At 41.1% G+C, this 27,974-nt stretch overlaps 1 protein-coding gene across 2 annotated transcripts; it reads right to left on the bottom strand.

Annotated features, from left to right (window-relative positions):
- On the bottom strand, positions 1-27,500 carry CNR1 (cannabinoid receptor 1). Of its 2 annotated transcripts, none has more exons than XM_007195940.3 (2): positions 26,892-27,500; positions 1-5,545 (listed from the first exon to the last, which is right to left on the bottom strand). In XM_007195940.3, exon 2 carries the CDS (start codon positions 5,480-5,482, stop codon positions 4,064-4,066), a length of 1,419 nt encoding a protein of 472 aa, XP_007196002.1. In that variant the 5' UTR covers positions 5,483-5,545; positions 26,892-27,500; the 3' UTR covers positions 1-4,063. The 2 variants fall into 2 exon arrangements, with proteins under 2 accessions (XP_007196002.1, XP_057383466.1); XM_057527483.1 differs by having other exon boundaries at positions 27,366-27,417.
- Positions 27,501-27,974: the final 474 nt, after the last annotated feature.

The raw sequence follows: 27,974 nt of genomic DNA, 5'->3' as shown, positions 1-27,974 counted from the left end.
ATCTAGAATTTTTATTTGATTCCAGGTAACTTTGGACAATAGACATGATGGGATGTTTTCTCTTTGAATAAATAACAATTTAACTACATCATTGAACTAAAATATAGCGTGGGCTTAATACATTGTAAATATTACATTAGTACTACTTCACTATAGTAATCTAATGACTGAAGCTACATTGAATAACAATCTTACTAGTACTCGTGTACAAAGTTTTATTACTAACAAAGATATTGCAGCGGTTGCAAGGATGTTACCAGCTCAACAAACATCTAACAATACAATATTCTTCTAAGAGGAAAAGTAATCATGTTTGATTTACAGACAATAAAGAGCTTTGTTTTCCACTTGAAACATTGGAAATAAGAATCCAGATCATCTGGTGTCTTAATTCATATTATTACAAGGAAAGGTTTCCCTTCTTGAGCACTCTGGATCCTCAGCAGGCCTAGTACACTAAGTTTACGTGAAGATAGCTTTTAGGATGCCACAGCAATGTAAAGAAACTCTCCTATCTGAAAATTACTGATTTGTAGGCCACTGCTTAAACATCTGACCTTTTAAAAACCTATTTACATACATTCAGCCCAAACCAGTAGATAAAATGTTTTGTCTATATTACAATAGGCATTGTTAACATTTCATCAGAAGGCCAGTGCAAGACAATTGTCAATAGCCATTGCCCAGCATTTAGGAGATTTTAAAATATCATACAAATATACAGTTAGAACGTGAGAAATCTAATTTTGCTCATGATATTGGTGGTCTCTTTTACAGACATGGGATGGCAGAAATCAATCAACAGGACAGTAAGTAGAATGCCACTCATCAAGGGCCCAAATTCTCATCTGGAGGTTGGGCCTGTCTCCTGCAATGTGGGTTTAGACGGCCAAAATTCCATGCCACTTAATGCCACATAGACCTGACTCAGAGTGATGGGAGGCTTGGGAATCATCTCAAGTGTAGGCATATGTCTGTAGCTTCTTCCGGATCTGTGTTTCTTTTACATTTATTTCATACGTAGTGGAAAATTAGGGGTTCTTGGAGACAGTTCTCCTTTTCTAAATAAAACTGTTAGTCTGGGATTGAAAGGTTCATCATTACTCTGAAGAAATTGAGCAGGTTGGCATTTGGTTCTATCTAAAGACACGTATGATGGTGAAATGCATGATCAGGACACATATGTCAGCCTCAGAGGAAAGTAGATAACTCTGAAGGTAGACCTTATAAAGCTTACTGCAATCTAAATTATATTTAAATCAATGGGTCTCATTAAGGGACTAATTAATGAATGATACTATTGAATAATAATTCTAATGAGTATATTCACTGGGGAGAACATTTGAGTCACTTGGGTTAGGAAATGATGTTAAAAGTATCAGAGTGAATCAAACTCATTTAAATGTTTTAAAATGAAGGAGGTGTAACACATACATGATGATATTTCACAGATATTTCTTAGAATATCAATAAGCACCAAGTTTAGTGCTGTCAGCCCCATTGTCCCTTAATTTATTATATATGATTGAGATCTTATAAGCACAACACACTATAAAATCTACATTGCATACATACAAATACAGTTTCAAAAATGAATCCTGGAATTTTTCTACCAATAACAAGAATTTCATCTTCACCAGGTCTTCATAGCTGTGAGAAGAGCGTTGGTACTGCCTAGTGAGCTCTGAGATGTGTGGATTAATCTTCAGGGTAATTTAGAACAAAAGAGTGGCAATTCTTCAATGGAAACTAGACCCTGGTGAGTCTTTTCATAAATAATCTTTTCTCCTTCTAAAGAGATCTTATTAATCCTCTAGCACACTTAGCATATCATCTGCATATCACAGAGAGGTAAAGTAAAGGAACCAGCAGGCAGATTCGAGCTGTACAGACAATTAAAAGCATCTCAGCTTGGCCCACAAGCCACATTCAACCTTACACTGCAAGAAAAGACATTGTCCCATCAGGCTGCTTGGGTACCACATAGCTAGCAATCACCAGATAAATGCTAGCTCTCTGCTTTACATCAGGCTATGCAGGCCTCCTGGTCCTGCAAAAGCCATGCTTTATCTGTTTAGGGAGAAGATAGTTTGTAAGTAAAATTTGTCAGAGTCAGGTGGCTTCTTAAGCATTACCAGTGCTTACTGGGAAAGGGCCTAATTCAGAGCACCCATGGCACCATTAAGGAGTACGAAACTGGGGCGTAAGAAGAAAGCAAGCCATGCTCATCTTTATGCTTTAGCACCTCTTGCTAATCAGGAACAGAAGAGAGGCCTCTTCTTTAAAGAGCTCAAACCTATACAGACAAAGCTGGGTGCTGGGTTGTCACCAAGGGCATCTGCACAAAGCACAGAAGCAGCCATATGACATCCAGGCCTTAATCACGAGCGTGTCAGCTTCTCACTGCCCTTTTCTGTCTCACCCACTGTCTGATAAGCCTTCTTACCACATAAGCCGGATCTGGTAGTCCCACTGCAGTGAGCAAAGTATAGTGCTACTCAAACTGGGATCACGCTGCCTACACACACAACTAAAATATGTTACCACTGGAGGGTTTTATTTTAGAGCTACTTCCCTTACAATGACTTACATCTCCATGGACTTGATCAATATTAGGTGCTCAGAAACCAAACATTTCCCGACATGAACACTGTAAACACAGACCTTGACCTGAAGGTTCATTATAGATGATTCCTTGCTAAACGCTGGTCTTATGAAATACCTAAAGGTCAGTTTAGTACTACTTGACCCAATTTCAAAGGGGGAGGGTTCTGAAGGCTTCTGGTCAGTATTTTTATCAACTAGATTTCCGGAAGAACTCAATTTTAGAAACTGAATTCATGTGCAAGAGTGCAGCAAGGGGAACAGCTTACACGTGGTCACAGTTTTCTCACTTTAGGACATTACTAGAACAGTTACAGGATAGAAACACACACACATTTGTATTCACACTCACACACAGTATAATTGTACTGATCCAGACAATACTTCTTTTCAATTAAGAAAAAATGAAGACTGTTGTTTGGCCACCCAGGCGTGAAATCTACTTAAACCTGGAATATAAGGATGCAATACTCTTCAAGAAAACAGCAATTGCACAGTGATAACAACATACATTAAGATTGACACATGCTGTCCTAAGAGGTCCAGTAAGAGCTAAAGTCTAACGAAAGTCGGAGATGTCAGCCAAAGTCAATATGCAGTCTCTCTTCTGTTCTGATTGTAATCCATCACCCAACAGAACAGCTATAGTCCAGAAGATAATACAAGTCCTCGTATGAAAATGCAGGACTAAGAAATTTTTAAGTGTCAATGAATTCTGCTCAAGACTTTGGACAGTCTTCAAATTCTTCTTGTTGGATTAACAGAAAAATAAACCTTTATGGTTATTTCAATGTCAAATTTAAATAGAGATATTTGAAAAAAATATTAAGGTTTCTAAAGTTATATCATGGGCAATAATGTTTTAAAAAGTGGTCTCATTGGCATATATCCACTGCTTATGTGCCATTGTTCTTGTAGAAGCCCACCTTGCAGTTTTGCTGGACTAGACAAATATAAATAACACATGGTAAACACTGATACACATCTCACAGGACACACTACATTTTACAAAATAGCTCTACTTTAGTACTATAACTGTTGTAAAAATGGACATCTCTGATTACTTCCGGACAAGTACATTTCACATTATAATGAAAGTTGTGATTACAAAGGCATTACTCATTTGATGGCCTTTTTCTATGGGTATTTGGACTTCCAATTGTGTAGCCAAAGGTTCTCTCCTATTTCACTGAGACTTTGAAGGACCTTCCAGTCCCTTAAACAACAGGCTTTCTTCACCGTAAACCCCCGGAGAACTGAGTTTGAGGACCTACACTATGGAAACGTCAGAGAACTGAAAACTGATCACGGTGACAATCACCTTTTCACTGAGCGTGGTCAACTTAAAAAAATATAACCGATGAGACGACAGACTCTTCTGGGTTTTTGAGCTTTTAAAAAAAAGAGAGAGAGAGAGAGAGAGAATTTCTTTTCCTGTGCTGCCAGGGACGCGTCTGGCTCACAGAGCCTCGGCAGACGTGTCCGTGGACACAGACATGGTCACCTTGGCGATCTTGACCGTGCTCTTGATGCAGCTCTCCGCGGCCCTGTGGACGCTGGCTACATTGTTGGCGTGTTTGTGCAGGCAGTCCGAGTCCCCCATGCTGTTATCGAGAGGCTGCGCAGTGCCTTCGCACGAGGGGAACATGCTCCGGAAAGCATGTCTCAGGTCCTTGCTCCGCAGAGCGTAGATGATGGGGTTCACGGTGGAATTCAGCAGGCAGAGCATGCTGCAGAACGCAAACACTGTCTTAATGAGCTTGTTCATCTTCCCAAAGACATCGTACACCATGATCGCGAGCAGAGGGCCCCAGCAGATGATCAAAACCACCAGGATCAGGACCAGGGTCTTGGCCAGCCTAATGTCCATGCGGGCTTGGTCCGGCCGGGTCACCTGCACCTTGCCATCCTCGGACGTGTGGATGATGATGCTCTTCTGGGTACCGCGCTGGATCATGCGGACGGCGTGGCTATGCGCCTTCCAGAGGATGTACATGTAGGCGTACACGATGAACAGCAGCAGCACGCTGGTGACCCCGATCCAGAACATCAGGTAGGTCTCGTCGATGAGAGGGAAAATGTCTGAGCACACGGATTGCAGTTTCTTGCAGTTCCAGCCCAGGAGAGGCAGCACGGCGATCACAATTGCGATGGTCCACATCAGGCAAAACGCCACCACGGCCTTGGGCCGGGTGACGATCCTCTTATAGGCCAGGGGCCTGTGAATAGATATGTACCTGTCGATGGCCGTGAGGAACAGGCTGCCGACGGAGGCCGTGAACGAGGCTGTGACCCCACCCAGTTTGAACAGAAACACGTTGGGGCTGTCTTTGCGGTGGAACACGTGGAAGTCGACGAAGCTGTAGACGAAGATGACGCTCCCCAGGAGGTCCGCCACGGCCAGGCTGCCGATGAAGTGGTAAGAAGGCCGACAGCGGAGGCTGCGGGAGTGCAGGATGACGCACAGCACCAGCAGGTTCTCCAGGACCGTAAAGGTGCCCAGCGTGAGGGACAGCACGGCGATGGCCAGCTGCTGGCTGGGGTTCAGAATCATGAAGCACTCCATGTCCATAAAGTTCTCCCCGCACTGAATGTTCTCGTCGTTCTCCTTGTAGGAGGACAGAGACTTGTTGTAAAACTCGGTGAGGTTCACCTGGTCTGCTGGGACTAACTGGGGGTGGTCTCCCGCAGTCATCTTTTCTTGGAAGGGACTCCCCCTGAAGGAAGTTAAAGGAAATTTCTGTGGGAAGTACCCTAATTTGGATGCCATGTCGCCTTTGATGTCTTCGTACTGAATGTCATTGGCACCCACGTAGAGGAGGTCTGTGGTGATGGTTCGGAAGGTGGTATCGGCAAGGCCATCGAGGATGGACTTCATCCCCTCTGTCTTCGATTAGGCCACACTCACAATGACTGAGAAAGAGCCCCGCCGCAGGAAACCCTGATGGGAGGGAAAACAGATAAGCTGAATGGGGAGAGAACAGGCAGAATTAAAACACACGAACCACCCCCCCTCCAGAAAAAAACGATGGTAAACATCCCTAATATGTCCCCTTGTGTTATTTCATTCCTGTCTCTGAACATAGGTAAAATCCTTGTCCGATTCTGTCAACAAAATGAGTCGATCCTTCAGTTAAAGAAAAGCTTCCCAGGGAATTCCCTGGCTGTCCAGTGGTTAGGACTCCACACTTTCACTATCGAGGGCATGGGTTCAGATCCCTGGTCATGGAACTAAGATTCTGCAAGCCACACAGAGCAGCGAAAAAATAAATAAATAAAACAAAGCCACGCATTTGATCAATGTACAGAAAAATATACCATAATAAAAATAAAAACACAATTAAGATTAAAAAAAGAAAAAAAAACAAGAAAAGCTGTCAAAAGTTGGTGAGGTAGGGCACACACCCCACACATCTATTTCTTTCATTATTTAAGCTCTCTGGACTTGAGTCGCTGTGTGAGGCCCGCGTGGACCTCCAGGGTCTGGTGGTCAAGTGAAAGCAATGCGTCTTGGGTGTGGCTGTGTTAGGGAGTGTTTGCCACCTGGCTTCTACTATCACACACACACACACACACACACACACACACACACAGAGTCCTGATGCTGGTGGGGAAAGCAACCACATGTCACACAGTCTCTGCTCTTAAAGACTCTACTGCCTTGTCACACGCCTTGTCACACAGGTAAGACTGAGCATATAAGACAACCAAAGAACAAGAGAGTGTGGAGTCAAGGACAGAGTCGTATGGCCTGTGTGTTGAGCATGAAGGCGGAGGAGGACGTTGCTGGGAACTATAGGAAGCAAGTGGCCTTAATGGGAAGATCCAGGCTCTAGCCCTGACTCCATCAGGCAAGTTTCCTCACCCACAGAAGATGTTTGAACTGAGCCATGGCTGAGGTGAACTTCTAGAATGTCTACGCCAGCCAAGAAAAATGTTACGAAGGGTAAATTTGCACTGAGGCTTCCCGGGAAGACAAAGATCTTTAACACTGGAAAGTAGTGACAATGGACAGTGCTTCCAGACAGCGACTTCCATGAGCGGTGAGGTGACACCAGCACACACTGGAGGATGGGAGAAAGACCTGATCATCCAAGCCTTTCCAGGTGGATGGCACTGGAAATAAGGATGGCTGAGAGGAGCGGCCAGAGTTTCCAGACTCTTCAATTCTCAGCAAGGCAATCTGGCTCTGTTTCAAAATAAATGGCCAGAGAATTGGTGCTCCTATTTATAAATATTTGTTTAAAATGTGGCTATTGGGCTCTTTAGCTTATATATTAGAAATACTGAGGGTGGTCCAAGATGGCGGTGTAGAAAGATCCTGAACCCCTTCCTCCCGGAGGCCCACCTAATCTACAGCTACAAATGGAACAATTCCCTCTGAAAAAGACTTGAAAACCAGCTGAACGGCACTTCACAACAGACGATAAAAGGGCCGCGTCAAGACGTGTGGGAGAGGCAAATCATGATGTCGTATACCTGAAACTAAGACAATGTTCAGTGTCAATGATCTCAGTATAAATAAAGAAAGAAGAAATATTAGAAGTATGGAGTGATATCTACAATCATTTTAAAAATCATAACAGCCAATATTTTACTCACTAATTGCCTTTTTGTTGTTCCTAAACATACCACACTGTATTGAGGGGGGAAAAGATAGGCATTAGCTTGGATCCAATGAAAATGTTCTGAATCCTCCTGCTAAAATACAGCGATCCCACCTATCTGAACTAATAATTCATTTATTCATCCATTCAACAAACTGTGGCACTCCCACTATGTGCCAGGCACTGTACTAGGCACTAAGAACAGAACGGTATCCGGAAAGAGCCCCTGGAGTTCAGTGTAGCAGAGGAGACAGGCTGACCCTGTAAGTATGAGAAAGCACTGTGACAGCTACAGTCGGGGACATACAGGATGCTGTGGGAGCAGCAGTCTGGGGGTTGAAGGCGGCTTCCCCAAGGAAAGGATGTTTATGCCAAGAGTATGTAGAATTAATGTAGGTGGAGGCAGGACACGGAGACACAGAAAAAATTTTTTAATGAACACCTGAAGTGTCATGATGTGGTTTTCGTTCTGTTTGTCTAGTAGTTGGGAATAGGCACAACATGCTAAATGTGGCCCAACTTCCCACATTCTGCCACCTCTAAGTCCAGGCCACCATCACTGCTCACCAGAACCCGAGTACCAGCCACGTGGCCAGTTTTCCTGCCTTTCTCTGGACTGATCCCCTTTTGATCACTTGCCGAATAAATAGCTGCTGCCGTGATCTTCATAAAACAGGCGGCTGATTACGTGACTCCCCTATTTCAACCTCTTTGCCCTAAAGACCAAGTTCAAGTTCGTTCACGAGGTTTCCCTTTCAGGCCCATGCTCTCCAGACCATCCCACGCAGCTCTTCTCTCTGCCATCTGTGTCAGCCCAGCTGAGGGCCTTTCAGATCTGACCCTCACTCCCTTGTGCCCAGAGCTCTCCACATTCTGTTCTCCCTGAGCAGGAAAGCTCTCTACCTCCATCCCCACACCCATAGGATGAAGTCCAGTAAAAGGCTTCCTTCCCAGGGTGGTCTAGCCCCTGCCTGTCTCTCCATGCCTCCTCTCACCATTCGTGGACTTGCCACTATACCAGATAATTCGGTTCCATGAACACACCAAATCCATTGCTTTTCAACTTGGTGCTTTTCACACTCCTCTGAGCAAACACCCTTTCCCTTCCTCCACCTGGTCAACTCCTTCCCCTCAGTTTGACGTAGCTCCTCTGCTCCCACCATACCCTCTTTGGGGCTCCTAGAATATCCAGATAGAGTTCTACCATGGTGTCCATGGTGTTTACTAAATAGTCTAATATTTCTCCGTGTTTGCATCTGTTTTGCCCCTCCCTCCCACCCACTAGGTAGTAAGCTCACTGAGGGAAGGAATTTTATTTATCTTAGTGTTTATTCATAGCATTTAATGTAATGCCTAGTGTATAGAAGGGGGCCCTACATAAGCTGGTTGACTGAATATATGTATTTCAAAAGAGAAAAAAAATCCCTTTCCTATTCAAGGTGGGGGAGGGTTCACCCAATCATAATGGGAATAAATAAGCATGTAGCTTGAATCAGGGTATCTATCCTAAATAGCTGACCGATCCATTCGTGCTAGAAAAACGCTCTATTTAGATGAGGTAACTGACATGGTAAATGAAAGCTGCCTGTGCAATGATTACCTAGCCTAAATACTCATGGAATGAGCCACATGACACAGGCAACTTTGGCTAGATAGAGGTGAAGGAGAATACTGGCAATATTTTACCGGATGGTGAACAAAGCGAGCATGACAGGTAAGTCAGGAGGGCTCCCTTAGCTCCTTCATGGTCCTGTAGCCCTTTCGCATGATCAGTATAGCCTGCAATGACAGTTTGGAGGCACCACCGAACCAAGGGCCCCGAATCATCCATGGCTATCTTCTGGCATCACTCAGGAACTTACTGCTTCTTCTCTGAGCCGGTTCTGCACACCCTCCCACACTGGCAAAGGGCAAGGCACGCAAGGGCTGGGAATCGCTCAACCAGAGGCAGGAGCACTAGTGCACAGACCACACAGGGACACCCAGTGTGCACTGAGAGTCTGATAAAGCCCAACCAGGTGTCCCAGGGAGGTTGGCTAGTTGTGGAGGATATAAAAATAAAGGATGCAGAAATAAAAGACTGAAGTTCAACAGCCACAGTGGTTGCCCTGTGCTTCCTGGTTCCTCTATTACAATCTCTCCTGAGTCCCCAGCTCAGCCTGGCTCCACCTGTTCACTCTCAAGTGTCCTCAAGTTCCCTGTTCAGCGACCTGTCTGTCATATCCTTTCTCACATCCTCGGCTCTTCCAGAAAATGTCCTACATGTGCCCACCATTGGGCCATGTCTCTTGAGTCAAGTTTGCTCTTTGTGCAAACTTACGTTCGCTCAACAACTCCACTTACATATGAAAGTGTTCATGGAACAGGAAGGACACAGAAGATAGCCACAATCTGTGAGAGCCGTTAATGGTCCTGGGACACCCTCAAATCTTACTTTTGCTTCTCAACTGCCACCCGTACTGAAACACACAGCTTCCTGGCCTGGGAGATGGCTCCCTGCTCCTTGAATCACCCTTGCACACCTTCCTCCTTTCCTCCTACCCCTCCCTCTGTCTGAAATACTCATTTCCAAGTTGTCTTTCTGAGATAAATTATCTTTACCTCCTTGACCTGCCCTTCCCACCAGGGAGAACTAGTCCCCCAGTTTTCCCCTCTATTATAGACCTCATCATAGCATTTATGCATAAGTTTACATATCTATTTCCATAACTAGAATGTGCTTTCCAAGCACAGGACTGGCGTCTTTTTTTTCTTATGTGACTCACTGACCTGATAACATGATAGCAGGCGTAGGGGGGATGGGGGAGGCTGGGTTCCCTTAGAAATCTTCCCATGAACCTAATACGGTGGCAGTTGAATTTATTAACTGATCCATGAAAGCCGTGATTTAATAATATATATTTGCCTTTTCTTAAAATTAGAAGAGAGAAAGGTAATTAGTTCAATGGACATTTGGCCTGAAGATCAAAGTTTGAGCCCAACATTTCCAAGCAGCTACTGGGGGCCAGTCCATGATCTCCATCCTATAAGTCATCTTCTCTCAAGTAACTGATTCTCCCTTCACACTGCCTAATTAAAAACTAATTTATTTGACATTTTGATTGTTTATATGTATGTATTCCATTCATACAATTCAAAATGTACAAAAGGATATACAGCAAAGAGTCAGCCTAACCTCTCCCATTCTGATGTTCCAGCCAAGAACTGATGTTCTTGGTACTGATGTTCCAGTACCAAGAGGCAAGAAGTTTCTTGGTACTCCTTGCAGCGATATTCCATGCATATTCAAGCAAATATATATATATTTATCCCCTCTTTCTTTTCTTTTTAACAAACACTAATATACGTACTGTTCGGCACCTTGCTTTTCCACCTAAAAGTATATGTGAAGACAGTTCCACATCAGTACACAAAACCTCCCTTCTCATTTAGCAGCTGCCTTGAGTATCTGTTAGATGAATGTGACCTGCCTCCTACGGACGCAGGTTTAGCTTATTTATCATCTCTTACTATTACAAATAATGCAGCCATGTCATGTTTCACATTTCTTACAGTATTGTGAATAATCTCTCCAGTCACCCAAGCTCACACCCCACACTTACCCTGGATTCCTTCTCCTTGGCCTCTATAATCAGGCAGACCACTAAGTCTTGCTGATTTTTCCCCTTTTAAGCGCATATGGAGAGCTTATTATGTGCAGCTGGCCCTCTGAGCCTCTGATGTATATCAAATTATTTTCACAGTAGCCCTGTGAGTTAGATGCTATTATTATCTCCATTTTACAGATGAAAGGCACAGAGAGGGTAAGTAATTTGCCATTCACACAGCTAGTAAGGGCAGAGCCAGAATGAACTCAGATATTCTGATTCTAGAGCAGAGCTGTCCAATAAAAATGGAATGCAGAAGGCTGCTGCACATCCAATATAAGATGCACATTTTTTTTGTTGGTGGTGGTGGGAATGTAAGTTGGTGCAGCCACTATGGAAAACAGTATGGAGGTTCCTCAAGAAAACTAAAAATAGAGTTGCCATATGATCCAGCAATCCCACTCCTGAGCATATATCCAGAGAAAACTATAATCCAAAAAGATACATGTGGGGCTTCCCTGGTGGTGCAGTGGTTAAGAATCCGCCTGCCAATGCAGGGGACACTGGTTTGAGCTCTGGTCCAGGAAGATCCCACATGCTGCGGAGCAACTAAGCCCATGTGCCACAACTACTGAGCCTGCGCTCTAGAGCCCGTGAGCCACAACTACTGAAGCCCATGTGCCACAACTACTGAAGCCTGCACGCCTACAGGCTGTGCTCCCCAACAAGAGAAGCCACCACAATGAGAGGCCCTCGCACTGCAACAAAGAGTAGCCCCCGCTTGCTGCAACTAGAGAAAGCCCGCACACAGCAACAACGACGCAATGCAGCCAATAAATAAATAAATTAATTAATTAATTAAATATATAAAAAAAGAAAAAAGATACATGCACCCAGTGTTCATAGCAGCACTATTTGCAATAGCCAAGACATGGAAGCTACCTAAATGTCCATCAACAGATGAATGGGTAAAGAAGATGTGGCACATATATACAATGGAATATTACTCAGCCATAAAAAGAATGAAATAATGCCAGTTACAGCAATATGGATGGACTTAGAGATGATCATACTAAGTGAAGTATGTCAGAAAAAGACAAATACCATACGATATCACTTATATGTGAAATCTAAAATATGACACAAATGAATGTATTTATGAAACAGAAACAGACTTACATAGAAAACAAACTTATGGTTATCAAAGAGGAAAGGGAGTGGGGGGAGGGATAAATTAGGAGTTTGGGATTAGCAAATACAAACTACTACATATAAAATAGATAAACAACATAGTCCTACTGTATATCACAGGGAACTATATTCAGTATCCTGTAATAAACCACAATGGAAAAGAATATGAAATATATATATATCAATTATATATATATAACTGAATCACTTTGCTGTACACCAGAAACTAACACAGCATTGTAAATCAATTATTCTTCAACAAAAATTTTAATTTAAAAAAATGCAGATTTTTTTCACATTTTAACATCCCTGAAATTTAGAGTGTATCTTATAGAGAGTATCATAGTTTCGTTGTCATAGAGCCTCTCCAGCTGGGGCCCCCCTGATGGGGTCAAGGAGATGCCCTCCCAGAGTCACCCTCTTCCAATTCCAGGAACTCCGTGGGCTTGCTCCTGGGGTCTGTCCTCCTGGAGGCCACCGGAGGCAGCTGTCTGTGGGGGAAAGCGGTGTGCAGATGGGCAGCCTGGGCCGATCACACGTGTGTGCCTGCATGCGTGTGTCCTTGTGGTGCAGTGTGGGTGGGAGCAGAAGGGGGCGGGCAAAGCTGGCTTCCCCGCACCATCATGTTTTGCTGTCTAACTCTAAGGAGGCCAAAAATTCTAAATTTGAACCTGGCCTTGCAGGCCCTTGTGAAGGCATATTTGTCAAGGTAAGAGGCTGGAACATACTTTATTTAATAGTTTATGAGCTTGATTTATAGCTTCAAAATAGTTTTAAAAAAAATGGGATGCAAGCCACATAGGCAATTTTAAAATTTCCATTATCGAGGGTAAAAAGAAAAAAGTAAAAGGTGATATTAATTTTAATAATATATTTTATTTAACTCAATACATCCAAAACATTACCCTTTCAATATGTGGAACTAGCCACATTTCAAGGGCTTAATAGCCACATGTGGCTAGTGGCTACCATATTGGATATTGTTTGGATATTGATGGGTTTGGAGCTGCTTTCAACCCTTATGATACATCATCTCCCTAACCTAAGACAGGGATGCTGCTATCTCCCTTCTTTTCCCCGCTGATTCCAGCCAGTCCAAGCACCAGTAATGGAGAGAACACTGAATTAGGAGTTAGCAAACCAAGATTAGTGTCAGACCTGTATTTGGGTAAGTAGTTAATCTTTCTAAAGCTCATTATTTCATCTGTAAAATGGGAAGGAGAAGGAGTAGGAGGAGGATGCCTCAATCATAGAATTGTTTTGAAAATTAAATGAAAAAAAAAAGTGCACGTGAAGTACTTAACGTAGTGCCTGGCACAAAATTTAAGTCTTCAATAAATATTAATTATTATTATCATTACTTAGTATAATGGCTCTTTGCCATATATTAATTATACTTCCAGATAACTCATTGACTTAATTAGATCATAGGCTACTTATTCAGTTTTTATTTTTGTCTTGGCACTTAAAGCATGAAGCAAATATAAGATACACACACGGGTGGGGGAGGAGGAAACTTTATTGAATGTCTATTACATTCCAGGCATTTGAGAGACTCTGCATATATTCTGTCATGAAATTGTCATGACAACTCTATCAGGTGCTTATTTATAATCCCCGTGTTGCAGATAAGGGAGTGGAGACCACTAGATTTTAAATAAATTGTCCAGAATATGAAGAGTTTGTAGCTGAACCCATGTCTCTCAGACACCAGAGTTTCTGCTTTTGGACTTCATACATGCTTTTAAGCATTAACAGTAACTAGGATAAAGCCATTTTGCATCTTACAGCATATTCTAGTCTTCCAGCTTCTTACAAACACGATTTACGGCATTCTGCCAATAGTAATTAAGACTACCTCCTACTAAATCACTCTTTCCTATCCCAGCCCATCTAGGTAAATCTGCCTACTGGCATGTCCTCAAGGATGAAAATTTCAGTATTTGGAAGCGGTATAAAGCTTCTTCAGTTAAGACGAAGGATCACAAACCTTATTTCAATAATTCAAAACATGTGTGCCTGTGATTTACTCTATATTAAGATCACCACATATGTGATCACAATTTCCCATTTTAATGTGACCAAGAACTTTCATTAAAAAAAAAAACAGCTTGTTAAAACCTGAGTCAGGGCACAGTGTGGTAATGAAATATAGAGTAATTTCTACCCAATATAAGCCAACTTTAATTAAAGAATGCAGTTAAAAATATACATGGATTTTGTGCAGTTCAAGGATCTTAGCAATGTCAAAATGCCACTGTGCACAGGCTATTTTAACAGTTAATGGGATCATGGCAAGAAAACTGTGCTCTGCATTTTGGTAACTCTTTCCTTTATTTTTACATTTGGATTATTACAGTAATTTCCACCTTACTATTTTTTTTTTTTTTTTTGTATTGAGAGTTTTCTTGGAGAATTCATTAGTAATATAGTTTAGGCTTTGGGGGATGCAGCTACCATTAATTTTGTTTTTGTTTGCTACTGGGAAAACCATAATTGGAAATTTCCAGCAAGATGTGTAGATGCACCTATTAAAGAAGCAGTTGGGTTTTGTTACCATTATAGTAAAAGAATGATTGAATGACATTTAAGGGGATTTTCCTAGAACTCTTCTTTTAAAAATATAAGCAACATAGTCTAACGATTTAGGCTGTAAATCATGCCTTTATAACAATAATAAAAATACTTTAATAGATTGAATCTATTATTTTGAAAAAACTTCCATTTTTAGAATAACATCACCTGTTCTTTTTGCCCACCTCTCTATGCACACCTGCTTTTCTCCATCCACCACCTCCAAACTTATACATCAACTAGGAGGCTATGGTGTCATCAAGAAATTGTTATGAAAAAAAAAAAAAAAAGAAATTGTTATGGGTTTGGCAGCAGTATGGAGTTTTTTAAAAAAGTCTATTCAGAGTCTGTATCTTTGTTTCTATAACCATTAAGGGTATAAAACATCCATGTTCTGATTAGGATGAACATGGAATAGGTCCTCAAAACAAGACTTCAAATAAAGTCTTTTCTATACCAGTATAATTTAATAGCAGGCTATTTTAGATGTCATTGCCCCACTGAAGACCTTCTTTGTTTCAGAGGCACACTTCAGTAATTTGGCACTGTTGATTCTGGAGTCAAAATCCTTGCAGCATCTCTGGGGGAACAGGCACTAGAGAGTATTTGCTTCCTGCAGGATGTCATTTCCAGGAAGGCAGAAAACCCTCTAGAAGCATCAGAAGCATTGGTGCTCCCAATATAGTTACAGACTGTATCAGCCGACCAGGCTCCTTTTCTAGATTCTAAGTTTGTAAATGCTTTAAGGAAATAATCCCAAGCTCATCATGTCTAGATTGATAGGTGTCCAGGATATCAAATGTGGGAGCCATAGGCCTTTTCTTAATCGTGTTGTTTCCCTTAGTTTGTTGGTTCTGTCTTGTTCTGCTTGGCTAACCTTATAAAAGAGCCTTGCGAATGGTTCAAGAGAAAGAAGGCGCCAGTGGATATATTTGTTTGTTATTTTCCATTCATTTCTGGGAACAAGTCTGGTTTCTCTTAATTTGATCAAGAAAAATAACTTGCTAATGTATTTCTCTAAAGTCAGTAGGGAAAATTTTAGTTGACTCTTATAACTGCATTATGTCTAAGGCATGTCCTTAATATACACTGGCAGATCTCACGGGCCAACTTCACAACTTGATGAATGATGCTTCTGTTACAGCTGAATGGGCAACTGAGTCTGTTCTAACTCTTACCTAACCAGTTGAGTTTGGGAATTATTAAAGTAGTTTGGTCACTTATTGCACCATCTTCCATAGCAAAGTCAACGATTGACTTAGTTATCCTGATAATTCAGGCAAAAATACATAATTCTTTTTCCTTGTGTTAATGTTCTCTCTCTTTCCCATATATAAAAGAAAATTCCATTATGTTGGTAATGCTCAGTTGGTTCTGAAAGGCTTAGCTTTTCTTATATTTTGTAGCACAGAGCAGAAGTTATTAAATGTACCCTTTTCTCTGGTCTATTCTTACTAATAATATGAGCGTTACATTTTTCATTAAAAATATCAATTATTATGAACCAGATAGACATTAGGACACTTATAAGGCTATATTTCTGTTCAAATTTAACCTGAAGTATGCCTAATTATTTAACATTTATAGGCTTCTTAAAGCATAAAGAATTGCAGGGCTCAAGAAATGATGCCTTTAAACTACATCAAATTAAGCACTCAATATTAGGTGAAAATGCTAGAAGGAAAGCCTATCACAAAAGCAAATTAATGATACAGATGAACTGATTCCGTAGATTTGTTGACTTTTATAACCAATTCCATTAATCATTTAATTTTGCTCTGCTGTTTTGGTGTTTCCTCCTACCAAGTGCCTTTGCTTGTTTGGCGCAGGGGGGAGTGGGGTAAGGGAGATACATTTTCTATATAAGCTGTAAGGAGCATAATTGAAGCAGCCTTCCCTTAAAATAGAATTTGCTAAGTTTTCAATTCAATAGAAGCCCTGGCCCATATACAAAATACTCCATAAGATTGTCTTTATCTTGCATGAGGTTTGATCAATAAAGGCCGAAAGCAATATGCAGAACCCAGGGGGCAGGTAATCTTGACAGTTCATTGCCAAGGACAACAGTGGTTTAAAGCGTGCTACATGTTGTCCAACGGAGCAGCATACTTTTCAGTTTCTTCATTCATCTTTCAACAGAAAGTATCTTCTCTTTGAATCCATGAACAGACACATGAAGTCGAACTAAAAACAGAGTCTTTTTTCCCCAGGCTCAAATCTCAGTGATTGGGTGACTAGGGTGATTAGATGTACGACAGAGAAAATTCCAGTTCCCAAATATTTTCAATCAGAAACATCTTTATGTGCCATGCATCATGCTAAGGATATGTATTATTTTTAACATTTACATGAATTAGGTGCTATTACAATTCCCATTCTACATATGAGAAAACTGAGGCTTAGAGAGGTACAGCTTTGCCCAGCGTTTCCCACGAGAGAGAATGGAGTTAGAACTTCAACCCAGGTCTGTATAACTCAACATCCCTGCTCTCAACTTTGAGGTCCAGGAATCATTTAATAAGACTGTCTTCTTCCCACTTCTAAGGAAAGGGAAGAATCAATTTTGAGAAAGGAGGTAATAAATAGTACTTAATAATTTTACACAGTGAACAACTAAAATCTGAAGGAATGCTCTATTGACAGAAAAAAGTTGCCCATAGCACTTGCAAATCATCCTTGTCCCATGGGCTTTAGGGACAAAGTATGAGAATTAACTATGAGCTATAAATCCTAGCCTTGGATTAGCACCTTATTTGCAATCAATGGCTGTTGGCAAGTAATAAATAAAATCTAACTTGTCTTTGCCACTAATTTTAAAAATTACGTATATATTTTTTTCTTCAGTAGTCAATTATAAAGATTATGGACAGTTATGAGAGTTTCCATGACACCAGCGAGGAACAGAGAGGGCACCTTCTTTAGGTCTGAATGAGACATGACTGTTGTTAGTCGACAAAAGCTTGAAACATCCATTGCCCATGCGGAGATATTCAAACTCAAAGGAAATCACTCCACTTCCCACCATGAGCAGGGTGGTTTTCTTAAGGCCCAGAGAGAGGATGCCTCTCTCTGGTCAGTTCTTGAGATCTTGCCTGGAATCAAGGCAGAAGAAACTACGTAATCGTCATTTGGGCTCCAACAAGGGAGTGCCTGTGACTCACTCTTGGCACCCAAAGGGCACATGTGTTGCTACAGCAAGGCGGCAGATGGATATAAAGTTATTGGCTCCTTACATGCTTCGTGTAACATATTCTTGTTGGGCATGTGCTCCGTGCTAAACACTGTAGACATTGTCTATTCATGTATCACACCTGGATAACGGATACAGGTCATGGAAGCAAGGGAAAAGATTCTCCATTCCAACCAACCCATCCAATAGCCCATCCATCTGCCCTTCCCCTCCCACAGAAGACAGAGTTGAGTAGGATATGAATACAAGTAATAGGCAGATGATACTTCATCATCAAATAGTACTGGCTTGGGTAAATTCCCTTCCTATATGTGCTTTGAGGTTTTCTCCCTGGAGAGATGATTGGCAATGCTGAGTCATCCCATAGCAGTCTTTCTTGTGTCTAAACCCTTCAGATCATGAACACCTTGAGAGTAGGGACCTGTATTATATGGTCTTGAATGTCCTCTGCCTGGCACAGGGCCTGGCATAGGGTATGTACTCAATGCCTGTTTACTAAATGAATGTTGGCAGTAGAGCAGAGCTATCCTAGCGGAATGACTTTTAACTGTGGATAGTTTTCCTTGGCATAAAGTCAGTTGATCATTAGGGAAGTAAACCTGAGTCTTGGTCTCATACAAACATCCAACTGGAAAGAACTGTACCCAGATGTAAAAGTTACATGAAAGGCATCAACAACTGTTTATCCCAGGATCTTTGATCTCAGTAGCAAACGGAAATTATATTGATGGCAAGTAGAAGTTATGGGCAAAGATGAGGTATTTACTTTCTATTCTGATCCTTGTTGAGCCTGAGTATGTACTATGAACCTCAACGTTTTGCCATATAACAATGATATATAAGGAGATTTTTGTGAGATGCACAACTATGAATGAATCCTAATTATATGCTGTTGATAGACCTTTAAAGACAGTGTATGAAATTATGATTATAATGGACTTTTTCCTTCCCTCAAATGCATGCTATTATGCACTGATTTTTCCCAGATGGGTTTCTCCGTGTGCAAGTGTGTTTTCAAAACAACTTATCAAGAGAAGTTATGTGAAAATTCAACCACTAGATGGAGTGGCTCTTATAAGCCCTCAGGAATCAATTTGTTACTCTGTTCAGTGGACATGGCTCTTGCTTTGGTTGAGCAACTTTTCCTGCTAACAACATTTTATGCGTTTTACAACTGAATTAATTTAAACATAAATAAGAAAATATGTTAAAGAGGGTTAAAATGTGTTATTACTATTGCCTACAAAAACGAAATTTCTAATTGCTTTTCTGAGGCAAAAGGGCATTGAGAAAATCTAATATATTGATACAAATTCATTGTGAGTATTTGGAATTGTGCCTCAAGAAAGTAATTAAGAATGAGTAAAGGAAAGTAGTTATACTGAAAACAAATCACATGTTTATGCCAAGAGATGCTAAAAGTAAGAATGGAATGTCTCAGGAGCCCAAAATCAATTCTAATAACAAACTCAACTCATTTCTATTTTATGAAACATTTGGCTTTCCAATTTTCAAATATAAAATCACCAACACAGGTTGTAACTCTGTGATGAAAAAGAATGGAAAATTATTTTCTATCATTACAGAAGCTAAAATGGAATATTTCACAAGAGAAGTTAATATTTGTTTAAATACTCATACAAATCAAGGATACACTCGTTTTCTAAATAATTCAATTTCCTTCCTATCATTTTCTCACTGGAATAATTTTAAACATTTTTATTGTGTGTAAGTTCAGGGTTCCATTTAAACATGATTTTAAAAACCAGGTACTTACATATCACCTACTTTAGTTGAAAATCACCTACTTTAATTAAAAAAATTTCCCAGTGTATATCTTGTATACATTTTTCTGTTTATACAAGATATAAACAGAAAAATATGCTTTGAAGATGTAAATTATAATGTACAAACAGAACTAGAAGAACTTGGTTTCAGTAATGATGTAAAGTATGCTTTGGAAATGTAGTAACAAATTGGATGCAAGTACAGAGTTTTTATGCCATTGAAACCATGAGGTAGTTCTATTATACTTAAGAGTTTGACCTTGAGTCATGGTTTGTGTGCTACAACTATGTGATTTTGAACAGAGTTGAGAAACTAAAAGTACTCAGAAAAAGTGACGTGAAGATAAAGAACTAGGAAATAAGATAGTTGAGCATAGGCTGGACATCCCAGGGTGCACCTTAAAGAACAGTCTGAGAAGTCACATGTGGTTTGGAAGAGCACACAGAGTCAGTTATTTAATAGGTCAGTGGTTCTCAAAGGATGCTCTCCCACCAGAAGCATCAGCACCACCTGGGAACTTGGGAGAAATGCAGTCTCAGGTCCGACCTCGGACCTACAGAATCAGAAACTCTTTTTCTGGGTTGGGGCACATCTGTGTTTTCACAAGGCCTCCAGGAGATTCTAAGACACTCTAAAATCTTAGAACCATTGTTAAAGATGGAAACCTGTGAAAAAGACTAGATGGGGGAGGAAAATAGAAGTAGCCTTTAAGAAGAATTGAGGTGAGATAGGAAGAAAGAATATTCTATGAGCATAGGTTTTTCGATCACTGAAGTGGATGGTGGAGGAAGCCTGTTCATGATAAAGTAGTCTCCCACAGAAGATCTTTAAAACCAAGCTTTTTCTATTTGATTGGAGGAGAACAATGTAGTCTAGCCTGAAAATGAGCATAAGAGTGAAGAACCTCTCAAGGATTTTCAGTCTACAATCCAGAGCTTCTCTGCACTTTTTCAGGTAACTTATTTGCTAGATCTTTTGTCCAGCAAAGAAAAGTGGCTTCAAGACATAACATGTACTTACCCAGTAAGCAGACATAAATTAAAAACTGCATACCATTTTCTCTTAATTCTATTTACAAAGTCTATGTAAAGTTTGATAGGACTGCTAACCACGTCTATCAGCACCGTTGTGAGGGAACCCATGACTACTGAGCATAAAAGAACAGGAAAAAAGTAAAAGTAAGTAACACTCCAGCTGATTTCCTTTTTAAGCTGGAAATGTTTCTATTTGTTCTTCTTTTGCCAAAACCATAAAATAATGTATCACGGGAGGTGAACCCAGAAAAATGACAAACTAAAATGGAAATTTTGCAGTAGGCCCAAGTAATGCAAATCTACTGCAAATTATCTTACAGAGTTACCCTGGTAATTATGCAATTTGCACTGCTTATAGCTGGCAGGGATCTTTCAAAAATGCCTACAAGTTATAAATATATGGAAATGTATCCCAAAGCACTTAAATATATGACTCTGGGCAGACTGTTCCCTCTCTAATTATTTCATCAATAAACATGGATCATAGATTACTCATAATTAGTTTCCTTGGCCGAGGACTAAAATTATTCAAAGGTTTCCCTTTTTAAAAATTTGTATGAACTTAGATCTAATTTCCAAAAGTAGTTGTACATTTTCCAAAGTCAAATTCCCACATAGACAAAGATACAGATTTCTTTGGACAATCCTTTGCTTACTTTAGTTATGAGTTAAGTTGTTTAATTTTTTTCTTTTTAGTTTTTTTTTCCTTTTTCTCCACACGCATATCGCTTGTTCACCACAACTTGTACAAAAGCTAGAGAAAACATTTACAAATTCTGGTAGCAATGCATTAAAATGAGTTGAAAATATGGTCCATTTAAGAAGTAACACTGGAATAAACCAAAATACACAGATCACAGTGGTATTAAAACGAGCTCTCTTACAAAGAATTAATCAAGTTGATTTATTTTTAAATATAGCTGGGTTAAAAGCAAACAAGAGTGACAAAGGCATACTATCTATGATTTGGTTCACTTGCTATATTAAAAACATCTTTTTTAGCCACCTGACCAACAGCAATCAATGTTATAAAATTTCCTAGTACAAATGTCCAATGTGAAAGTAGAATTTTTTTTAAAGCATACTGGAATTTATCACCAATTTAAATGTAAAACTCCTTTTAACTCAATTTACAGAACTCATATTGACTCCAATTTTCTTCTCTAAATATATGGTCTAAGAACGAATAAAGAAATGATAAAGGAAAGAGGGGAACCCTCCCATTTCAACATAAACTTTGAAAAACATTATTTCCTAATAATATTTTATTTTAATTATATTTAAATATACTACTGACATACACAGTTTGTGAAAGCATTTGCCAGTATATTCAACTCCCACAACAGATTGCCTGGCATGTCTTTGAAAAATGCTTCTGCTTTTCCTTAAAAAGCAATGGAATTTGCTAGTGGGAATAAAGAAATACATATCACACTGTCAAATTTTGGAAACTATGCTGCACTTTACCTTCTGAAGTTAAAAAAAATTTTTAATGCTATTCAGAGTTGATAATGGTGGTAAGGAATCATGCCAAAGGTATCAAATCTCTCTTCAACGAATCCAAACTCTAAACAATTAAGAATCCAAATTTGAGTGGAAAAATAAGACATCAGATAATAAAATATCGTACTCCTAGGGAAAAATGATTTGCCATCTGTGTTAGGAGAAAAGGGAACTTAAATCCCTTGTTGCATTCAAAACTGCAAAATTTATTTTAATAAACTTATTCAAAAATACAGACTATAATGCAATAACAGCACAGGGGGTTTAAAAAAAAAAAAAGCTGGCTAAAAAAACACGGATTCCCATCAGACCATTCTCAACTGGCATGTTCAATAAGAAAAGAAAAGAAAACAAACAAAGCAAAACTTTTGAAAGCCTTCCTAAAGTGCAGGTGTGAACATTTCTCCAGTTGGGGCTAAAACAGAATTCAGGGTATTTTGAAACAACTGCTATGACTCTGCCAGGCCTATTTGCTCAGGTTTGGGGTGTAAACAATTCTTTCCTCAAAAACCCATACAAACACAACTCTGAACCTCAGAATTCCATGCTCGCTAAGTTATGAAATTAACCTGTCCAGATGAAACTTTCAGAGGATATCCCAAAGTTATTCACCAATAATCTATATGGAAAGTACTTCAAATATATGGAAAATAGCCATAAAAACTAGATCAAGAATATATTTGTGATCACAACTGCCCTAGAAAAACTGTTACAATGAAATGTACTTTATTTTCCATAAGGCACCCTGTTCAATGAAGAAGTATGACCCAGGAAAGATTTTCAGTAAATATTTTATGTTAATAACTAGAGGTAATCACACTGATTACTTTATGTAATGGCTTTGACCTCTGATTACTGATATGTCATAAACATATCTATTATCCATGCAAACCTGTTTGAGATAGAAGTTCATCTAACCTCAAACCATTTGAAGAGTACCAAGGAAAGCACTGGAAAACCACTAAAAGAGCCTTCCCCTTTCCCCCTCACAAATTTCCTGTAGTTTTAACTTAGTTGTGATAGCATTATAATGTGTTATATCCAACAAATATACCTATACTAACATGCATCTTGTGACACAGTAATAACCTTGTATATCTTCTCCCAACTTTCTTCCAAAATTAATAACCAATCAGCAAGATTGGTGAAAACTGTGTTAAACACATCAGTCGGTGTTTATGAGAAAACTATAACCGAATGTGGTTCTGCCCATCCTAGCATCTTTGCAAGATTTTTAGAACACAGGACACTGGAACAGATTTCCACTATCCTGGAGAATAAGAACAGCCTTGTTTTGATTCAAGGTGGATACTTCCTTTTGCCTTGAGTCTTCCATGTCCTCTGCATAGCTGCCTTGAATTTGGACATTTCCCCAAATTTGTAGTATTTATTTAAAATCTGAATCATATGTTCAAATGTATCAAGGCAACATGTCTCAGTTTTTATTTCGTTCTTGATATATGTCTTTGAAAAAGTTTCTTCAGACATATTTATAAAAGTGTATTTATATATCCTGGTTATCTTAAATTATGCAGTCTATAACTTGACATTTTGTAAACTATGGATGACATTATTTCTTTTAGTCCAGAAAATATCTGGGAGAAATCTGAGTTGATCTGTAATATGTTATAAAGTTAACCTAATCTAAGAATATACAGATTAGCGAATTAAATGGTTATCAAAACATTAAACAGCAATTCAGTTACAAAGTGTTGAACCTCCGGTCCCTCAAAAACAGCATTCATGTGGTTATAATATAAGGTTAACATTATTATGAGAACAGGATTAGGAAAGAGCTGGAGATTCAGGGGGGAAAATAGGAAGTTAAAATTTTGCCAACACAAAATACATCCATTGGTTTTGATTTCCTCTTATTCTTTAACTCCTCGACCAACTTTCAGTCAAGAAAAGCAAAATCAGCAGAGCTTTCAGCCCCTCAAAATATAGATATGCAATATATAAACCTGCCCTGGCATAGTTTTTCACAACAATGTTAGGTCCAGGTCACTTCAGAGTCAGAAGCAGAATTATAAATAATTTAAACCCAAAGGCTGTCTTCACTCTCATTTGTTAGTTCAATTAGAAAGTGATGAATACAAAAATAAAAGAGACAGACTTACACTGGTGGAGAGAATGGCATCCCTTTAGAATGAAAGAGGAATGAAAGCTCTCATCTGTGTGCTTCATGCAACTGAGCTAACATCATTACCCCAAGAATAACAGTCAGCAAACTAACAGACAGGCTCCATCTTCCTAACCAAATTCAAGACCCTATAACCAAATCTCGTTTTACTCATCATGTGTTGTTAGGTATTTCCCAATTTGATTTATTACTCTTTTTTGCAGCATTCCTAGAGAGCTAATTATGGGAAATAATCCCTCTCCTTATTAGGCCAACTGTTTTCTGGGAAGAAACATTTGGTAAGCCTGGTGAACTATAAACTGCTATTATAGGTTCCATTTCATAACAGTTTATTCTAATACAGCCGAGAATTCCAATTCTAATTCCACATACTAATATGTAAGACAACCTAGGAGCTTGTCTAAATATCCTGGTGGTTCAGATTAATTCAGTCAAAGCAAAGAAGAATGTCACACGATTGTTTTGAGTGAGTTTTTCAGGCTTTGCCTTAGTAATAAGCTGACACCGCATACTAAATACATATCAACACAATCACTGGGACTGCTTCTTTCTTGAGAAAATAGGTAAACCGATTCAAGGAGTTTTCTTTTGGAAGAGACTGTGATAGGCCACAAATGTAGTGGTTCTTCTGGAGAATTTCATTCCCAGCAGTTTTGTCTTGGTAACATTTAACAATTTCACTATTTTAACATTTTGAAATGCCAAAAAGAACACACTGATCCTGCAGCTAGGCTTATTAGAGAAGAACAATCTCACAAGCGAGACAGAGAGGCACGTGGTCCACTGGGAAAAGGGTAACAGAAAAAGACAGAAAACAGTGGATAACAAACAAAGCCGAGCACTACTCCAACGTGAGATCAGATTTTTCACTAGAAGGTGAAACTTCGCACGCCAAAGTAAATAATATCACCTAGGGCTTGTTTAAGGGACTAGGCATAACATTCTTTTTATATGCACAGGTACTGATGCTATTAAAAGTTGGGGGGGGGGTGTCATGAATATAATTTGCCTTCCTAACAACGAGTATGCAAGCATAGTAATTTTATTTTTGAAAGGTCAGAACTGAGCAGTTGCCCCCTGTGGCATCATGTTACCCCCAGGGAGACTAAGGAACACAATGAGACCTTTCCCCATCAGACACTTGATACCTACCTCAGGCAAGATTGCTCCTTGCCTGGAGTGGGAGACATCTTTGGAACAAAAAGAGTTCATTTACAGTAAGTATTCTTGATAACCTAAAAACGGATTAGTTTTTAAAAACCATGTCCAAGCGTCTTGCCCAACTGTGGTAACTGCTATTGTACCTACAGAAACCGCCTGCAGTATGCAACGTTTAAAATTCTGGAGGTGTGTGGATTCTGTTCATGTATGGATAATCAGAAAATAATCTGTCTCACTTAAGAAACTATACGTAGCCTTTCATTTTGAGAACACTGCTTTTAACTGAGTTAGAGAGCGGGGGAGGGGCAAGGAGTACCAGGAAAAAAAGGACAGAGAAAAATCAATCAGTATGTCTTCTCTTGCAAACTGTCAGTAGGGTGGGATTAGAAAAGCAACACCTTAAATCAGATAAAGTCCTATGGGAACCTTAAAGGTTGGTTGCTCTGAGCTTCTCAATATTCTGCAAAATAGATTGATGGCAGTGGTCACCCACGGATACTCAGTGTACACTTAAGTTTCCCCGGAGAGATTCCATTTCCCCCATTGTTCAAAAGATATTAACTTGGTATTAAAAATGAGAAGAAGTTATGGGACCCACTGAGATATATTTCAACACCTTTAAAACCAGTAGATGTGTCCTAATTTCTTATTGGATTAAATGCCCGCGGATGCTAATACATCAAGAAAGCAACAACAAAGGCAAGAAGAGCACTTATCTGAAGGAAAATTAAAAAAACATGGGAGACACAATGATTAATAGGTGACTAAATTTTTTCTCATCTGTTTAATTAAAAACTAAAATCAGAAACATGCATGTTGCTTCTAAACTTTCAAACGACCAAATGACAGTTTCTCACGTCTGTCACAGCAAACACATTTTCATTCAGGAGCTGATCCGTTTGTGATTGTGAGCCTTGGCAAGAAATGTCTCTTAAAAACACAACGTCAACTTTTTTCATCTAACAGCTAGTTCTGAATTAAATGGTTCCATTACTTCAAATTGAGATATCAGCTAAATGCTCGTTCATTTTTCCTCAAAGAAGGGTGGTTCCTGTAGCTATATTTTTATATGCAAAAGTTTATTATTTGATATACATTCCTTTATATGACATTTAATATTTGACTTTAGACAGTTTTCAGGTTTGGTGCAGAGATCGATGTATTTCTCCGGGAAGACTTAGTTGCTGATATGGCTTAGAAGCATCAAGTACCAACTCAAGCGCCCGTTTTTCAAACATGCACAATTACACATTTTCCACAAACAGACGTCAGTGCATACAGAGAGCCAGGTGCACACACATTCAATAACTAGTAAATGGTAGAAACCTCCAGAAGTAGCACAGACCACAGTTAACAGGCTGGGGCTCTACGGCTTAGTAAACACCGATGCACAATTCGCTCACACGGAATAAGAACTCCACGAAGGACACTTGGGGACCACACTGGTCAGCACCCGAGGGGGCGGGAGGCGGAAGAAGTATTTACAAACGCAACTCTGCCAGGTCTTACCCTTCGCATCCCCCGGTCCTCGCGGGAGAAGCTCCCTCGGCACCTCTTGCCCAGCGCAGGGGCTGCTTCTCTGCTAGAACGAAACGTCCCCCCACCGCGCCCCGACTCTACGGAGAGCTCTGCCGGGAGCCGAGGCACCCCGCCCGGGCCAGGGGAAGGCACTGGCGCCGCGGGAGCCGAGCAGAGGCGGAGGCGGAAAAGAAGTGGAGCAGGAAGGGGTGGCCGAGGGAGTCGCGAGAGGGAGGCGGCGCCGGCGCGGGGATGCGGGCGAGGCCGGGTGGGGTGGGGTGGAGCGGGTTGTGCCTCCGTCGGTCGGTCAGTAAGTCGGTCGGTCCGCGCAGCCCGCGCGCCGGCGTCCCCTGCCTCGAGCGCCCGCCCGCGACAGAGATCGGGACTGGCGCCCCCTCCGTCCGCGAGCCTCACCCCTTCCCGGGGCTCTTCGCTGGGTCCTCCCGCTAGCCCCGCCGGGCCCACCGTTTTCCGCCAGCCCGGGCGCCCGTCGCCTGGTCGGTTCGCGCGGTCCCTGCCTCTCCCTCCGCTCGCGCTCTGTCTCTGGCTCCCTCTCGCTCCGGTCCCATTTATGAAGCGCGGTCCCATCACGTGTTAATGAGCCTTTGTCCTGCCCTGGCAGCAGCGGCGGCACAGACACCGCCGAGGGAACTGCGCGGGGAGGGATGGGCGCGCGGCGCCCGTGGCTCCAAACTTTGCTGGCGCTGGGGATCCGCCGCGGCGCCGGCCCCGGGGCCAGAGGGGACGAGCCTCTCCGGGCCGCGTCGCCTACTTCTCTTCCTCCTCCTCCTCCTCCTCCGCCGCCGCCGCCGCCGCGGTCCCCAGAGCCCCCACCGCCATGACCTGGCGCTCCTGCCGGATACCCTCACACCCTGTCCGAGCCAAGAAGGGGCTCGTGCCTGCGCCGTCGTCGACCTCGGGCCATTAATCACACGCGTCCCGGCAGCGCGCAGCGCCAGCACCTTGCGCGGGGGTCACGTCTGGGCCAGCGGGCTGAGTCTGAAGGGAAGGGGGACCTGGGAAGCGGGGGCGCCGAGGCGGCGGCGCACCGGGCCCGGCCGGGCGTGCGGCCTC

Source organism: Balaenoptera acutorostrata, chromosome 14 (genome assembly GCF_949987535.1).
Source record: "Balaenoptera acutorostrata chromosome 14, mBalAcu1.1, whole genome shotgun sequence".
NCBI lineage: Eukaryota > Metazoa > Chordata > Mammalia > Artiodactyla > Balaenopteridae > Balaenoptera > Balaenoptera acutorostrata.
Note: the sequence above shows the minus strand (reverse complement) of the source record. Positions and strands in the feature narration are given on the sequence as shown.